At 38.8% G+C, this 16,874-nt stretch overlaps 1 protein-coding gene and 1 long non-coding RNA gene across 4 annotated transcripts; both read right to left on the bottom strand.

The window, feature by feature from the left end:
* Window positions 1–348: 348 nt before the first annotated feature.
* On the bottom strand, window positions 349–9,755 carry LOC116385834 (uncharacterized). Of its 3 annotated transcripts, XR_004212907.1 has the most exons (6): window positions 9,662–9,755; window positions 8,637–8,670; window positions 7,706–8,526; window positions 7,317–7,593; window positions 6,951–7,227; window positions 349–6,766 (listed from the first exon to the last, which is right to left on the bottom strand). It is a non-coding gene; the product is annotated as an uncharacterized LOC116385834 (long non-coding RNA). The 3 variants fall into 3 exon arrangements; XR_004212906.1 differs by having other exon boundaries at window positions 7,706–8,670; XR_004212905.1 differs by having other exon boundaries at window positions 7,706–9,755.
* An 885-nt stretch (window positions 9,756–10,640) lies between these two features.
* grpel1 (GrpE-like 1, mitochondrial) lies at window positions 10,641–15,518 on the bottom strand. The gene is made up of 4 exons (XM_031851085.1): window positions 15,415–15,518; window positions 14,210–14,354; window positions 13,394–13,475; window positions 10,641–11,468 (listed from the first exon to the last, which is right to left on the bottom strand). The coding sequence occupies exons 1-4, from the start codon at window positions 15,480–15,482 to the stop codon at window positions 11,122–11,124; spliced, it is 642 nt and encodes a 213-aa protein (XP_031706945.1). The 5' UTR covers window positions 15,483–15,518; the 3' UTR covers window positions 10,641–11,121.
* Window positions 15,519–16,874: the final 1,356 nt, after the last annotated feature.

The following is a 16,874-nucleotide window of genomic DNA, read 5'->3' on the forward strand; positions in this document are numbered from 1 at the left end:
TATATGTGTGTGTGCTGCGAACAACGCCCTAACTTTCTGTGTGTGGACACTCTCACTTCCTTCATTTCTGGACATGTTCGGACATCACCCCAACATCTGTTATGATCTCATCCTTTAAAGTCCCCACCCTGCTTACATCAGCTCTTTCCACCCACACACAGACTTCACTTCTTACTCAGTTATACATACATTATTATTATCAGTTTACATTTGTTAAATCACTTCATTCGTCCTATGTTATACATACTTTCTTTAAAATGATTATTTATTATATGCTTTGTGTCCCCTTATCCTACTTTCATATCGAACTGTATTCCTTCATTTAAGGCAGCTTTCCTGGGATCTCAATCCTCTTTTTTTTTGACAGAGGTTACCGATCATTACACTCTCTTTCGCCATTGTGGAGGTCGGTTTCATGCATTTTGCAGGTTATTACAGTCTATGGCATATTTGAGTTACACTTGTCCATTTTTTTTTACAATTAATTTAGTTTGTATGCCTTCTGGCGTTTCGGAGAATAATGCAACGAAACAGCGCACAGAGTATAAACGCTTCCGCTCATGCATGAGTAGCTTGACTCTGGATAAAGTACCTCATGCAACCACATCAGGTGGGCTGGTGAGGGCGGTATGAGCAGGTGGCTTGGAACAGCATCAACATCTGGGATCCGTCGTGGCAGTGACAGCCAGGAACTACTGAAATCATTTGGCTACACCTTATCCTGACACACAGCCAAGCACTAACATACCTGAGTACCCCCATGCTGCTGGAGCTAAGCGACTCATCGTGTGTGTAAATCCATTCAAACATAATAAATGCGTAACAAAAATGTTTCGTAAGGCAGAAAACAAAAGAGGTTGCTTTCTTGCAATATTGGGATAATTAGCAGGTACATCATCACTGCAGCGAGTTCTGTATTTGATCTACTATGTACAGGGTAATATAAGTCATGTCACTACAGCTAATCTGCACTTACACATTATTCAGAGACAAGGTTAAATGATGGTGTTATTCTTTATTTTTGTTGCTAACAAATCCTAAGTGCAGAGCCGTAGGTGTTGCTGTCATGTGTGACAGGAACTTGTGGCTTCAAAACTAGTCCACAAACCAAAGGGTGACGTCACGGTGCCTACCTCCGCTCTTTACATAAAGAATAGATCTCGAGCACTGATCATGAACATCAACGACCCGTCTCTGCTTCTGTCGGTCCACCTTCACTCATCCGCTGAGTCTCCTCGTAGATTTTCCATGGAGACTAACTGAGCACGAAGCCCAGATGCAGGACTTCAGCATAGATCAAAAAACACAAGTGAGATCTGAGGACTGAGCTGAACAAACATCTGTACAGATGTGCCATTAACCTGAAAGTGCCAGGTGCGCGCCTCTACTGTTGGCAATTATTGCCATGGTAACAGCAATGGGCCGTTGTAATCCATTACGTCCTTGCCAAACCAGTATATATAAGCTGCCACACACACACACATGCTGCACTTTTTACCATAGGAAACGAGTATGATGCCACCTCGTGACTGTCAGCCAGACTGTTACTGTGAACCTGTTCAGCTCATCAGTGAGCCATGTGCTCATGGTTATCACATTAATAACCATTCACACCTCCCACTGCGCAGACACCACCTGACCTCGGAGGTTTCATTTAGCTTTCAATATGAATCGCTGGTAACTTAGCTGTTGTGCCTGCACGGTATTATTATCAAAGTATTTATGAGAGAGCAAAAGGTCATTCACAGTGGAGGTTGTAAACAAGCACAGGCTGGTGTCATAAGAGCAATTATTCCATCAGGTGACAGATGGCTGATGTCAGATCAGTCTCAGAGCTTTAGCTCAATATGCAACGCCAGTATATCAATAAATACATTGTTCTACAATATACCGTGCCTGAATCTTTATTGGGATTAGGTTTTATTTTAATAAAAAACGTGGATTTGTGTTTGATAAAGAAAAGGTCCACTAATAGCTTTTTCTGGACCTTTCAATTACATCCCATGATCTTCCTCCAAACCCCAGAAATTCCGTCCACATGCAGGTGAATGACATTAACTTTGGGTAATGTATTTGCCAAATCGCAGAAAGGCCGACACTAAACGTATCAGCAAAATGTTCGCTGACAACACGTTAACACTCCCAACTCATCAAATAAGGCTCTCAACATGGCGACGGCTGAGCTGGCTGCTAGCAGCTAACGGCGCCAACGACGCTAACAGAGCTTTCAGTTCAAACTACGGCGAAAGCGCTGATGGAGCTAACAGTGTTTACCTGAGGGGGAACTGGAGGGTGGGCGCTACCCCTCCGCGCCAACGCCGTCGTTATCAGCTGTAACTGCCGTATGAGAGCAGTGCAGAGCAGTGCAGAGCGGCGGCCGTGGGGCTCGCTTATATGCACTGCCATGCACAAAAAGCATTTATAGCTTCTCTGGCTATGTGGAAAAAGCAAGGCACACGGTGATTTGCTGCTACTTTAATGTATTGTATAGAGAACCTTTTTTACTTCCTGCCCATATCAGAGTAACAAAATTCTCATCGCTTGTATTTTTTTTCTTTTAGCAGCTTAACTTTAGTTCATTCATGTGTTTTTTATAGTGTACACCCTTTGCACTCCTTTTTGGATTTTCTCAACCTTATTAAGGCACTTTACAGGACAAATGATGCAACAATTTCATGTTGGTCTATTCAGCTGTAAACCATGGACTGTGGTATCCTGGGAAATTGTATAATGTGTTGTGAATGCAAAGCATTAAAGTACAATTTAATATTTTTGGTATGATTATTTAAGATTGAAGATGCTTCTGACATGACTCCTCACATCCAAGCCATTCTGGATTGTGGCTACACAGGCAAAGTTGACATGGAGCATAAAGAAAACATATTAAGGTATTCACACAATATCAAATATTACTGCTGATGTAACACATTGTAGTGTGGCCTCAGATAATCATAGGCCTTGTGTGGTTTATTTTTTCTTTGAGAAATTTAAGGATAATGATAATCGGTTATTGTTTCTAGGGTGCTCTTTGGCTTCAGTAAAATCGACAGTGTCAATGCAACACTTAAAGAGTCAATTTTAACACTGATTCAGTGAACATATGGTGCCTATCTACAGAGTGTTAAAGCTACACTGGATACTGTGTTACATTTTGAGAGTCAATTTAACTCTGGTTAGAGTTCATATTTTACACTACACTACACTGAGAAGTTTTACTCAAATTTGACACTATGATGTAAATAACACTCGTAGTGTTATTTAAATTTGACACTCTGACTTTTTGAGTGTTAATCAAAATTAACTATAATTAAGTTACCCTTCATGAGTGTTGGACCTACTTGACACTAAGTGTTGATTAAGAAATTACTCCAAATACAGTGTTGCTTTTCAACTGACTCCTGCCAGTGTTAAAACATATTTACTCCCTTAGTGTAATTCTTACCCAACACCTTATTTTCAATTTACTCCTTTTTAACTCTTCAAAAGAACACTTTTAAGAGTTTTGCATTTTCTACTTCACCATGTCAGCTAACACTTCAAACAATAAAACAAAAAATGTTTGCAGGGGAAAAAACAACAAACACCATTATATCCATATCTTAATAACAACTTATTAAAAATAAAAAAACATTTAGTTTGCATACAATTTTTCATTATCAGTTTAGAGATGCACGTGTAACTCCCATTTGTGCTACATTGTGCAACAATTAAACATCACTTTCAGTTTCAAAGATGGAAAAAAGACATTGTTCTTAAAAGACATGGTATATTTAGAATAGTACAATCTTAACAATGTCTGTAAACACTGAAAACTGTGTTTACAGTGCATTTAGAGGATACACACATCCGAGTACAATTCAAGTCCTTTTCACCTTAGAACAAACTTTGCTATCATCTGCAATCTACCAAGCAATTCAAACAAAAATCTAATTGGCCACTGAAAGAGTTGGGATGTTATTTTGGCTTTAAATATTCTGATCATCTGCTGCCTTCAGACATTGTACTGTTGCTGGGAAAACTGAGAAAAACTAAAATCATAGGGTTGTAATTTTTTATTTGAAATACTAATTCTGTAACTATATGTTATATCAAATTTGACTGCAGTTAGATTTAATATTGGATTTTTGATTTGCCACAGATAGTCTTCTATACCAGCAGGTGTTTGAATTACATTTTCAAAAGGAGAGATTCACAGATTTCTACCTTTATTTCAATTTATCTGCTCATGGTGTAAATCTAACTGCACTCAAATTTGGTATTAAAACATATAGTTACAGATACAATATTTTAAAGTGACAGCCCTCATGGCTCTATTGTAAAGGTCTTGGTTGGAATTTATTAGTATCTTGGCAGATGATAGAAAGTTGTCTCTAAGTTGAAGAACAATAACTCTATTTTAACCACAGTAAATGCAGAAAAATCATAGGAAAATACAAATGACTCGAGTCTTGCTGGCAGAAATTGTACAAACAAACAATTCTTCGTATTGAACAGCCACATCCAATTTAACAGACACAGTTCTGAGTTGAGTACAGCCCTAAAATAAATATATATATCTTTCCCACAAGCGTAGAAGAACAGATGTGCTTGAAGAAGAGATATCTAAATTACCTCAGAGCTTCAGTCACCTTTCGTCCGGTTGTGTTCCTTGACAATATGGTCTCCACCAGGTTTCTTGGCCAACGCAGATTTTTCCAACTGTGAAACGACGATTTTTATTTTAATCACATGATGGTATCTGTAAAAACAGCAAAAGTGAAATCACATTATGACCTACAACACAATTCATTCTGAGACAACACTGAAGTTAAATTTAACACTAACTAGCTTTTGTCAAACACACATTAAAATGACTGAATGTAATTAGACAGCAATATAACGCTCACGTTACTTTGAAAAGTGCTTATTCAGTTTAACAGACAGAAAATAAACTATTAATTTAAACTAATTGGCTTTAAAGTGAATCATTGTAGGAGGGCCCATGCACTCAAAGGGAAGGTTTGTAACTCTAAAATAGTCAATGAACTTTGACACTGTATATTATACACTGAAAAGTTTAACTCTGATTATTTTCACTAACACTGGCCGATAAATTGGTAGTAATTACTCTTGCCGTTGTTGTAATAACTCTGAAAGAGTCCATATACTTTGACAATGCATATTTGACACTGGGGAATTTACTGTGAATGTGAAACATTTATTTTGAGTAAAGAGAAATGAGCTAGAGGCCAAGGCACTCCAATTAAAATGCTCAAAATTTATTTTATTGACATGTCCATGTAGGGTTAAAAGGAAATGTATATCGTTGTCTACATGTAGTAGCAAAGCCTTGTTCAAGGCCATTTTCCTGAGCCCGCTGCCCTAAAGTCTTAACTACTACACCTGGACAGCTTGACTTGGAGATTATTTCCTTTCCTTTAAATCATTTTTTCTGTATTCAGGGCGATTCGACTTCATGTGAAGACTAAATGCATGCCCATGCTTCAGCAACTGCGTGAGGGCCTGAAAGTATATGACCTCATCAAAGTGATGCAGACAAAGCCAGAAGAGTGTTGCAGTCTCTTCATCTTCAGAGACGACGACTCAGTATGCACGAGTATTGCTTTGAGTGTTGTACTAGTTGTACAACATAGTATTTCCAGAACTTCCATTCTGCTTCTTAACTAGTTAAGTTTTGAGAAATCTCATTGTGTATCACTATGTTTGAAATGTAGGTGGACTCACATTACATCATGTCCCATCTGGCCCCGGAGTTGAGTGTAAGTGGTTCAAGTAAGCAAGTGAAGGAATCAAAAATCTTGGAGCACTTCCAAGATTTCCTCCTAGAACTTGACGGTATGTCCAACCATTCATTTAAAATAATTATTTGTGATTGAAAGTTTAGATTTCCACCCAAATTCTATACCATTAATGAGCATCATATTTAACTGTTTGCATATAAAATGACTGGAGAGATTTATTCTGGTCTACACTTTGTATTTCTCTTCAAGATGCACAAACTGATGGCGACACTGCAGGAGAGGCTTTGACTGTATCCTCAGTCATGCAGTGGATGACTGGTCAAGCTCACAGACATCTGCTTTTGGAAGATCGGCAAACATTCAAACTCACAGTGAAATTTGATCATTGGTGTCTGAACGCCATGCCTAACCACACTGTATGTTACCCAAGTGTCAGTGCTTGCACAGACACCATCACATTCCCAGTAGCCCACATTAAAGATTATGAATCCTTTAAAACACTCCTGCAAACTGCCATTAAGTATGGTGCAGGATTTGATAGAGTGTGATAAATGTGTTAAATAGTTGTTGGCAAGAGCATGGTTCTGTGTTATGTGTTTCACTTGTGCTTATTCTTTATGTTTTCTATTCTTTAGTGAAACAAACAAACAAAATGTTCCAGAATCATTTTATACTGCAGCTATTTATGCCACCTTGTTATAATGTGAGTGAGCAAAATAAACACATAGGTATCTATTTACTGTGCTTTATTTGTGATTAGTTAAAAGTGCATACTTGTTTTAGAATAAGCACATGAGATGTGCATCAAGTATATCAATCAAACTTCATCCAAAAAATGAGGCTAGTTGAAGGACATGCATATAGATGTCCCGTCCAAAAGAAGAGGAATCGACGGTGGGGTTTACTTGCTGCACTGCAGCAAGACCTTCAGCTGACAAGGGGCATGGCATCTCTGCTACAGTGACCCCATGCTCTGGATCAGCACTGTCAGGTTCCTCATCATGCAAGTGTTCTGCTTGCAGGATCTGAGATGGACCAAACACATACATTAATTACGATTATAGCCATTGCCTCGTTTTTACACATACTGTAGATGATCTAATGTTAATATTTATTAATTTAGGTTAGAGTGATATAGCAAATTAATGAATACCATACTTTAAATTGCATTTCTTTGTTATTGTGCTAAATGTATAGTACACACAGTACCTCCTGCAGATCTGGCTCTGGCACAGGTACTTGTAGCGTTCCAATCCTCCAAAGCTGATTAGGGGACAAGTTTCCCTCTGTGCTTAAGGGGTGGTAATTCCAGGTCTCCACAAAATTTTGCAGATCTTGTTGTAGACAGGGAATGAAGACGTACCCCACACAGAAGAGGTGAACCGCATTTGAAAGGTCAATGAAGCCATCTTCCTCTAAGATGTGAAGCAAGTTGTAGTACTGAGATGTTACAGCATTCCAAACATCTCTCCAAAGGCATTCCACTCTGGAAGCAAATGACATGATGAAGTGGCTACATTTGATATTAATGTTTCATATAATGTAAACATTTATAGTAATACATACAATTTTTACCTCTGGTTGTGGACACTTTTGCCAGCAATAAAGCTGCCACGACCGGTTCCTCTCACAGTAAACATGCATCTCGCAATGTCCACATTTTCCACCCCTTGATCAGCTCGGACTGTAAATGAGACAAACAGAGTAGTGTGACACGGGTTGGACAGCTAAACTATTTACGCCTGGTATGAAAGAGAAGGTCCTTGCCTTGATGGCCATCCATGCACACCATCCATGAAAAACCTAGAGCAGTCTCTGCTTTGTTATTCCAAGCTGCATTAAGGTAGAAAATCTGTTCAAGAATAGGATTTAAGGATGACTTGGGTTATATTCTGAGCAAGACTGATAATGTAAACAAGATGTGATAATGTAAAGAATAGTTATAGAAAACAGATCAGGCTTACCTTCCTGGAAAAGCCATCAATACCCCCAACAATCACTATGTTGTACCTTCAAATTTTCAGAAGATTTGACATTATAACAGTGATATAAAATCCTTGATTAAAATAAATGTGTATGGTAATTCATTTTAAAACAATACCTGATCAACATGTGATTGGTGTCAATGTGGACAAGAGACAATGGAGCTGGAACAGAGTATGTCCGTCTGGCAATGCATGTCAACTGGACCATTCTTGAAATAATGCCAGTGGCATCGACACGCTGCATGGACAGCTTCAGTCTACTCCATGTGACACGATATCCCATAGCCAGTAGACCCTTTTACAAGCCGATATCCTGCATCAGGCATTTTGGCTTTGATAGATCTCACCTTTTGATCAAGTACAATGTCTGATATATCAGAGTAGGTGTTTCTGACTGAGAGATTATGCTCCCTGATCCTCCTGTAAAGTGTGGATCTTGAAATGCCATGGGCAGTAGCCAGAGTGGTCATTGGTAGGTTCATGCTTAGAAGATTTTCAAGGACTTGGGTATTAATGCTAAATTTTGGTCGACCCACAGTACCATTCCATTCAACTACAGCTACACTGTCAAGTAATGGAGCAACAGTGCTGTTTGAAATGTGAGACTTGATCACTTCACTTAGATTTTGTAAACCATCTACTACACACTGAGGAATATCCATATAGGCTGCCCCTGCTCGAAGAAACTGCAATTCCTGAGAGATAACCATGTGCAGGTAATCAAAATCAATTGGCTCCCTTGTGACTACTGCAGAAAGCCGATCCCTGACCCTGCATAAAAGCCACCTGCTAATGCATTCCTGTAAGAGGGAATTTAGCAAAATAGAAATTTATTAGAGCAGTGGTATCAAAACATGTTTAGATGTGTATATACAGATAAATTACATTTTGAGGAGAGAGGTCAACATACCTGAACAAAAGCTCTTTGTGGAAGAGGTTCCATTCTGTAGAAAAGGGAATTATGACCACACTGGATTATTATAAATACACAGACCATATAGTCATATCGTATAACAAGAAAAGCCAGTCATTGCCAACAAACTAAACAATGGAATGATTTAACAAATATACAGAACCCCTCCATAATACACAGACACATTTAAATGTAAGTTTAATGCGTTTTGTGTCACTATTTTACTCTCTCGAGCTTATTATAAATGCACAAGTGGTACAATTTTGTTAATTATCAAGTATCAAATGATACAAGCCTTTGTATGGGGTCAACTGATAATGTTACTTACAATAGTGTTTATGTTGAATATTTTGGGTACCTTTTACTGTTACATGATTCGTACTTGTTAGCAGGAACCCAAAACTTAATATTTTTGTGTTAATCAATTAAACTAATTTAATAGGTTTATTTACAATTGCATACAAGAAGAACCTATGAATAAAAATAATAGAGTTGTAGCACATGCATGTTAATTTCCACGCGAGGCATATATGTGATCTAAAATACACTGATTTAAAGTATTTTCCCAGAGTTTTCCCTGCGTTCATAATTGCCAATTTATCTACTATCATGTATGTGTGTGTACTGCACAGCTTCCGCCACAAGGTGGTGCGTTTGAACAAATAAAGGGACGTTTCAAGCAGAGGTGGCAGAAGTAGTAAAAGTTTTCTTCGGTGTCTGTCCAGTGTAGTCATAAGACGCATGTCGTTTTTAGCTACAGTGTCGTTATCTGTACCTACCTCGGTCGCAGAGAACCAAGCTCATAGGATTTGTTTTAAATTGTGTCATACATGTGTAGCTAACCTTAGCTAACATAGTCATGCCTCAGGGGCATGTAACGTTAGCCCACAGTGGGGCTACATGTCAACACAGCAGCCCTCCATGTCGTTCTTAAAAAGAGACTCCACGACACTAACAACATGAGAACAAAGTGAAGTGCTGCTATATTTAAAATAATTTTGACAAAACAGCAGTCAACTTACCTCCATGTCACCGTAACCTCCCGTCTGTGTTTAGATGATGCAGATACCGAGAGACAAGTCAAACCGACCAATAGAAACTCCTGGTACATTCAGCAGCGTATGCCCCGCCCACTACATCCAAGCTCAGCTTTTGGTTTCAAAACCAAAGCTTTTTTTTTTTCAACCAAAGATTGTTTTGTTTTTAACCAAAGATTTTATTTTTTTAACCAAAAATTCTAGTTTCACAAGCAAAACTAACAAATAAATTATTCTCAGTTTATATATTTTCACTTACAAACTTGATTTTTGATTGCAGTGTGAGATTTGCTTTCAAAATTTTTTTGTTTGTTTGGGTAATAAAGACACAAATATACCTTCATAAACCCGTTGCCCTCTCTCGCATCAGTGACCAGGCTGTTGACAGCGCCTGCATATTATGGGGCCCCGATGAGGGGCACGATTGCGCTGTTGAGAGTTCTGTAAAAGAGCAATGCTTTGAGTAAGTCGACTTAACTGTTGTTGCTGCCGTTTTAACGGTGGGCTACAAAGTTACGTGTTTTTGTTGCCAGCATTTGTTCACATTTGGACAAATTGGCACTATTAAGTGTCAGCAGAATTAGCCATTTGTAGTTCCAGTTGGCAGTGTATGGAGGTACGCATAACCATCGCTGGAATATTTTACTACTGAAGAAAACATCGTCATTTTCAGGCCAGGTCTGGAGTTAAAAGGAGTCTTTACGATTTCATGTACGACTATTTGTGATGGACCACAGAGACAATATCCTTGAGAAGTGCAAGTCCCCTGTATCTAAAATATGGCTGTGTTTAGGTTTGACTGAATCAGAGAAGTAAAGTAGTTTAAATATTACATAATTCTTCTAATGGTTTAAAGTTAAAGCTGTTACATTACTGACTGAGGCTGGCTGACCAGAGCCTGATCACATGAACAAGAGAAGGAAGGCTACCATGAACTCAATACAAAGTAACATCGCAACCTTTCTTCAGATATTCAAGTAGCCTCCTGCTCCTCGCTTTATTCACACAATGAATTTAAAACTCACAAATAAGAAAATTGAGGAGTCGAGTTTAAGTTTACTAGGGCTTTAAACAGAAGTCTGGAATGATACTTACAGTTCAGAATCAGTACTACTCAGTTTGTGGATGGATGTTACATCATAGATCGTTTCACCTGTGTTTCTTTAGGATTGACGGTTGTAGGAAGAGACAAAGCCTCCGTGTGTGATCTGGTGAGGCTGACATAAACTGACTCTGAAATTACTCACATGACCAGCTGAAATTCTACTGTAAAGACTGTCCTGTGTAAATGTTTCCGTTAAAAGCTGGTGGATATTGTTCAGATACAAAGTCCAGCTCAGCTGGGTTCCCATCTCTTTGAGCCTCAACCAGTCTGTTGTACCTGAGGTCATCAGACACTCAGGCAACAAAGCAAATCCCACTTTGGCACAGTTACATCACTCTTTCTAAGGGGCTTTGGCCACGCCCACTAATGCTGGCCTGAGGGTGCGACTGTGAAGCTTGTAGCCCACTTTGGTTACCATGGCGACGGTGCCAGGCTCTTTGCCCTCCACAGGGGCGTGAAAGAGCGCCTCGTGCTCGTAGGGGTCAAATTTCTGGCCGTCGGGGTTGAGCTTGACCAGGCCATGCTTGATGAAGACCTTCTGGATCTGGACCTCCGTCATCACCAGTCCGTCGTACAGGTTCTTCAGGTGAGGGTTCTGGGTCGTCACCTCCTCCTTGGGCACACTCTCTGTGGCCTTCTCCAGGATATCGGCCACCTCCAGCAGGTCCTTACAGAAGCCCTGGATCCCTGGTGATGGAAGTAGGTAGAACATTATTCAACATGCTTTAAATCTCACAACCGGTCTCCTGGTGACGTACGTAGAGTTTACTTCTTGTTATATTTTTACTAAAATGCAGCGTAGCAGTGGCACTGACTGAGAAAACATAGTCAATGAAATAATATCAGTTACAAAACAAGTTTACAACATTAACCAGCGGCCATACCAGACCACGTAAGAAAAAAATCTTCCCTGTTAGCAAGCGGGAGATACATCACAGCTTTTCAAATGGAGAATTAAAAACCAGACAGACAAGTTGCTCTCTCATATTTATAATTTATTTGTTTATTTTGCAGGGACAATGCACACCAATCAACAGTCAAACTGTAAGTGAGCCAGAGTTAGCCAGAAAGGCTAGTTTTCATCTGCTGTCCCCAGCCAGATGTTTGAAGGCAGCCTAAAATTACATTACTCAGATAATACATAATACAGTACAATTAGAGTGCCTCCAGTATCTGGTAGCTAGAAAAAAAAAACTGAGTTATATAGGTATACAAAAAATAGTAAGTAATGTATGCACACTCAAATTAGAAAAATATCTAATAAGCTCTTCATGGAAATCTAAATCAAGTTCATTGTAATTATAGTATGTAAACAGTGCAAATACAGGTTTTAAGTAAACTAAACCAACCTCATCACATCTCACTTGTTTATAGTCCTGTTATCTGTTTGTTTGTGCACTTTATTTTATATTTTACTGGGCAAGTTAACGCGTTATCGCGTTAATGCATTCATTAATTAACGGCGACAATTATTTTATAGCGCGTTAACGCATTTTAAAAATTTTTTTTATTTTGAAAGTCCGTTGCTCACTGGCAGCGGTGGAGGAATGGAGACTACTGGACATCCCTGCGGTAAAGTCAGCAGACACTCAGATCTCCGTGGTCAACTCAGCAGACACTTACACTTCAGTGCACCTACAGTATATGCTGAAATTCACGGTAAACGCATTTAAACGGCACGGATCGGGAGCGAGCGCAGGACTTTGAAAGTCAGCGGAAAGATTAACGTGAGACAACATCCGGTTTCGTCAGACGAACATCCGGTTTTCAGAATAAGATGCCAACAAAGTATGAATTATATTCACATTAAGTATAAAACATGCTGCATCTCATGAGTTAAAGGGAAAATACACCTAAATTGTGGGTAAAGTGTCTTTATTCTTTGATCGCTGGGTAACCATCATTACCTCGGAGTTACAGCATTATATTGATGAACAGTAGAGCTGCATTCAAATGCTCTGACTGTCATGAAGACAGACATTTTTGCTGAAACGTGCTGAAACATTTTATTCCTGTTGCACAGCAGTGGAACGTTTCACATACAGTCAGCACACTGAGCACAGATAGTGAAGAGATAGAACTGATACTGTGTAAAGGGAATACTGCTGTTAAAAATAACCTTATTTGTTTAAAGTGTTTACAAACCAAATGTTATTGCACTTTTGTTCATATAGCAGTACTTTTAAAATAAAAGTGCGCAATACACTACCTTTGAATTCATTATTGAACCTTGCCATAATAATGCGATTAATCACAAAAAATCCATGCGATTAATCGCGATTAAAAATATTAATCGTTGCCCAGCACAAATTTTACTGTAAATTTTAATACGTTTCTACTTTGCACTGTGTTGATTGTTGTATGTTATGCACCACCCGTCAAGTCAAATTCCTTGTATGTTCAACATACCATGGCAATAAACGGTTTTGATTCTGATTCTGATGACGACACTCCATTTAAACTGAAAGGCTAAAGTCGCCCTTGTTCCCAGTGACATCTCGTGGTTAGAACATGCAACTACAGAATGAAGACATTTTCTGCAGGATTCATCCATTGCAACATTAAGTGGTGGATCCTGTTGAAATATTGAAAACAAGATGGAGAATCTTTACCGTATAATTTAGCATCTTCCATCATCTTGTGTGTCCTCGTTCTGAGGTTCTCTGTGTCCGCTAACGCCCGCTTGTACTTTTCCTGAAAACACGGTAGAAAAAGTAAGCCAACATGTAATGAGACTCAGGAATGAACTGTACTTAATTAGCATGTATTTTTGGACAAGTGGTACTGATCAAAATGGAACACAATGTTGTAAACATGTCCTCCATTCACAAATGAATACTATTTGATAAAACATTTTATAAGACCTTCAAATTGAGGTATTGATAGTTAAGCTTAAACATTACAAACACTGGAGCTCAAATGGGGAATACTACGTTTACAATGGTCAAACTGTCTTAAAATTAGGGCTGTAAATAACTTATCTTATTGCAGACTAATCTGTCAAATAATTTTCAATTAATCATAGTGAAAAATTGCAGAACGGTACACATGCAGAGGATCATTCATCTGCGGATCTTGCTGTTGTTGGGGGAAAATACTAATTTTTATAGTCATGTTTCTTCACTCAAAATGACAGAAAAACATTTGAATATTTATGATCTTCTAGTGACATGGCTTTAGAAATGTTTCATAGGAAGATTGTAATTCAGTGAAATGAACATGTCACTGTCTATAATGTTAGTCCATCTTAAAATGGTTGTCAGGTCAAATTATAAGGGTGACTTAACAAAATTTGGTGAATTATTCAGACTCTCTTCATTTCAGAATGATGTAGTCAAAGGAGATGCAGTAATTATCCATTTAAAAGATAAGATAACACCAGTCTGATGAAGCCCTACACTGAGTGTGTCTGCAGCAAACCAACTCACCATCATGTCCTTAAGCTGGTCCTCCAGCTGGGTCTTCTCCTCCAGCAGGAGGGTCTCTGCTGCACTCTGCTCCAGCCGCTCAGCACCCTCTGACGCAGGGCCATTCTTCTGCTGGGTGGCTGTGCATAGCAATCGTGGAGATGCTCTTTGTTGCAGGGAGCAAGGGAGACACACAGAGAGACAGAGAGATTTTACAAAACATCACCATGGACATAATTAATAGATTATTCAATCATGGAAATAATTCTTAGTTACAGCCCTAATATTTCCAAGTGTTACACATCATCCAGTCATCTATTTACTGAAAGTTAAGTGTCATCCAGTCACTAAGCTGTATGAATATAAACAGTATTATATACTGACAGGAGGAAATGAGTGCAGAAACATAGCTAATGCAGATGCTTCCTGCTGGAATGCTTTGATTGTGAAAATGATGTGAAATAGGTTTCAGAGGAAGACTTTGAACCCATCTGTTAGTACTGCATATATTATATTGTGGTTCCTTGTCCAGACCGCTGATTGATAGAACCAGACAGCTTAACTAACTGTTAAGTTAGTATGACAGTATGACTGCCAGTACTGACTCAGAATGTTGTGCAACTATATTACATCATTCAATGATAACCTACTTATATTTACTATACAGCCTAAAAAGTGTCATTTAGTTGGAACCATTATACGTACTTCACTATTATGTCATAATTTTTCTCTGGCCTATAGAGTAGTGTAGAGACATTACAGATGATTCATCTAATGTCATGAGAAGCTTTTGGACACGTTCGTTAACGAGAAATGAAACGTTCAATTCTCAGATTTAGAAACTCGTAATAACAGACAAGACTTATATTATCATGCTGACCGAGGTAACATCCCTCTCTTTAACATTTAGGACGTTATTTCATCATCCTTCTTCAACCATGACGACATACTAACAATGACACACAGACACACTAAATACGCTGGTTAGGCTAACGTTGTGTTAGGTCATCTCCAACACACTGACACACACGTCTGGTTAGTCAGTTTCAGTCTGTATCTTTCACGTAAAGGTCAATATTAAGGACCATGGTCGGTTAAGAGAGCTAACGCAGCTAGCCGGGCTGATCAGACAGATCAGACAGAAGCTCACCGTCCTGCCAAAGCAAGCCTAGCATTGCTGTAACTGGCACATTTCAGTTAACAAAGTCGAGATTTAAGTGTGTTACCTTATTAACGCAGGTGAAGCTACAAGTGAGTAGCTCTGTCTCACTGCTCGCACACACCAACTCGCCATTTTCCACTGTGAACCACTGGATAAACCTCCTTGTAACACACGCTGACAGGACGCGCAATAGTGTGACGGCGGCGTGAGGTTTGAGCCAATCAGGAGTCCGCAAGAAGAACACTTCTCACATTTGACCAATCAGATTCCGAATAGAGCTTGACTACAAGGTGTAGTTTGGTTGAGTCGCACTTAAAGGTGAAAGCTCCTCATGTGACCAAGGACAGTTTAAAAAATCATTATCGAATAGAAAGGTCATGCATATTATCATGGAAGCCCATTTCTATGGAAGCCCATTTCTGACAATGAAAAAAGTCATTAAAATAGAAATCTACTGAAAATAATGACTTACTATCTCATAATTATGACTGAGCATCTCATAATTATGACTTACTATTTCATAATTCTAGTTCAGCATCTCATATTTATGACTTAACATCTTATAATTATAACTTAGCATATCATAATTAAGACTCACTTAATAATAATTAATAATGAGAAACGTTGCATAGGCCTAAGTGTTGTTTCCACACATGCGCCAAAGCAACAGAAGCAGTTGGATGAGACAAAGCTCAGCAGATCCAAATGGATACCATCATTAAAGACTACTTAAGACGTGGATTCACAAATCGTGAAATTTGAGTGGTTTTGGAGGAATCACATGATATCAAACTAAGCATCCGGACCCTGGAGAGAAAGCTACAGAAGAACCAACTTTGTTAGAGACAAATTAAAGCCTCATGGCATATGTATCAGTGGTTGCAAAAATGACTTCTCGAGAAAGATGATACAGCTAGAAGCATACAAACCAACAATGACCCTCATATTATCGCAGCTTACTTAATAGAATACCCTTTCAGTCATGCAAAAGTTCCTGCACACCAGTGAGGATGAGAATGGTACTGAGGGGACACTTTAGGTCCATGTACTGGCAATCAAAGGATTGAACGTCGTGCACCTTGAGAAGTGAATGCGCCCAGTTTTGGACGGACCATTTAGACAAATGTAGGGGAGACCGGGGACGATTGTACAACTTTTTGTCCAAGCACCTATAACTCGCTAAATTTTTCTATTAGAGCTCTCCATTTTCTGATTCCTCCAACTGTGTCACAAAATGTATTATTCAATGTCCAATACAATAAGTTCCACTGTCCCAACCTGCCCCACTACCGAGGTAAATTTTAATGCACCCTGAGGTGAGTTGTAACAATACAAGGCTAGAATTAAAAATTGAGCTCACACCACAAAATATAGTTTGTTGCCCATGTTTCAACACTTCAACATCTTCCTGTGGTTCGCCAAGAACAAAAATAACTCACCACTGACTTCTAAGTCATTTAAGAATGACTGTATTATACAGAAATTAGTTATTCAAAGAACTTTCTTCTGGAACGTATGCGCTAA

This window comes from Anarrhichthys ocellatus, unplaced genomic scaffold, assembly GCF_004355925.1.
Source record: "Anarrhichthys ocellatus isolate YVR2014 unplaced genomic scaffold, GSC_Weel_1.0 scaffold11, whole genome shotgun sequence".
Lineage (NCBI taxonomy): Eukaryota > Metazoa > Chordata > Actinopteri > Perciformes > Anarhichadidae > Anarrhichthys > Anarrhichthys ocellatus.

Coding starts and splice junctions, on each gene's coding strand:
- grpel1 (XM_031851085.1), bottom strand. CDS start 15,482: ATGGCGAGTTGGTGTGTGCGAGCAGTGAGACAGAGCTACTCACTTGTA. Junction 14,355..15,414: donor GCTTCACCTGCGTTAATAAG/GTAACACACTTA, acceptor CCTGCAACAAAG/AGCATCTCCACGATTGCTAT. Junction 11,469..13,393: donor GGAAGATGCTAAATTATACG/GTAAAGATTCTC, acceptor TTCCATCACCAG/GGATCCAGGGCTTCTGTAAG.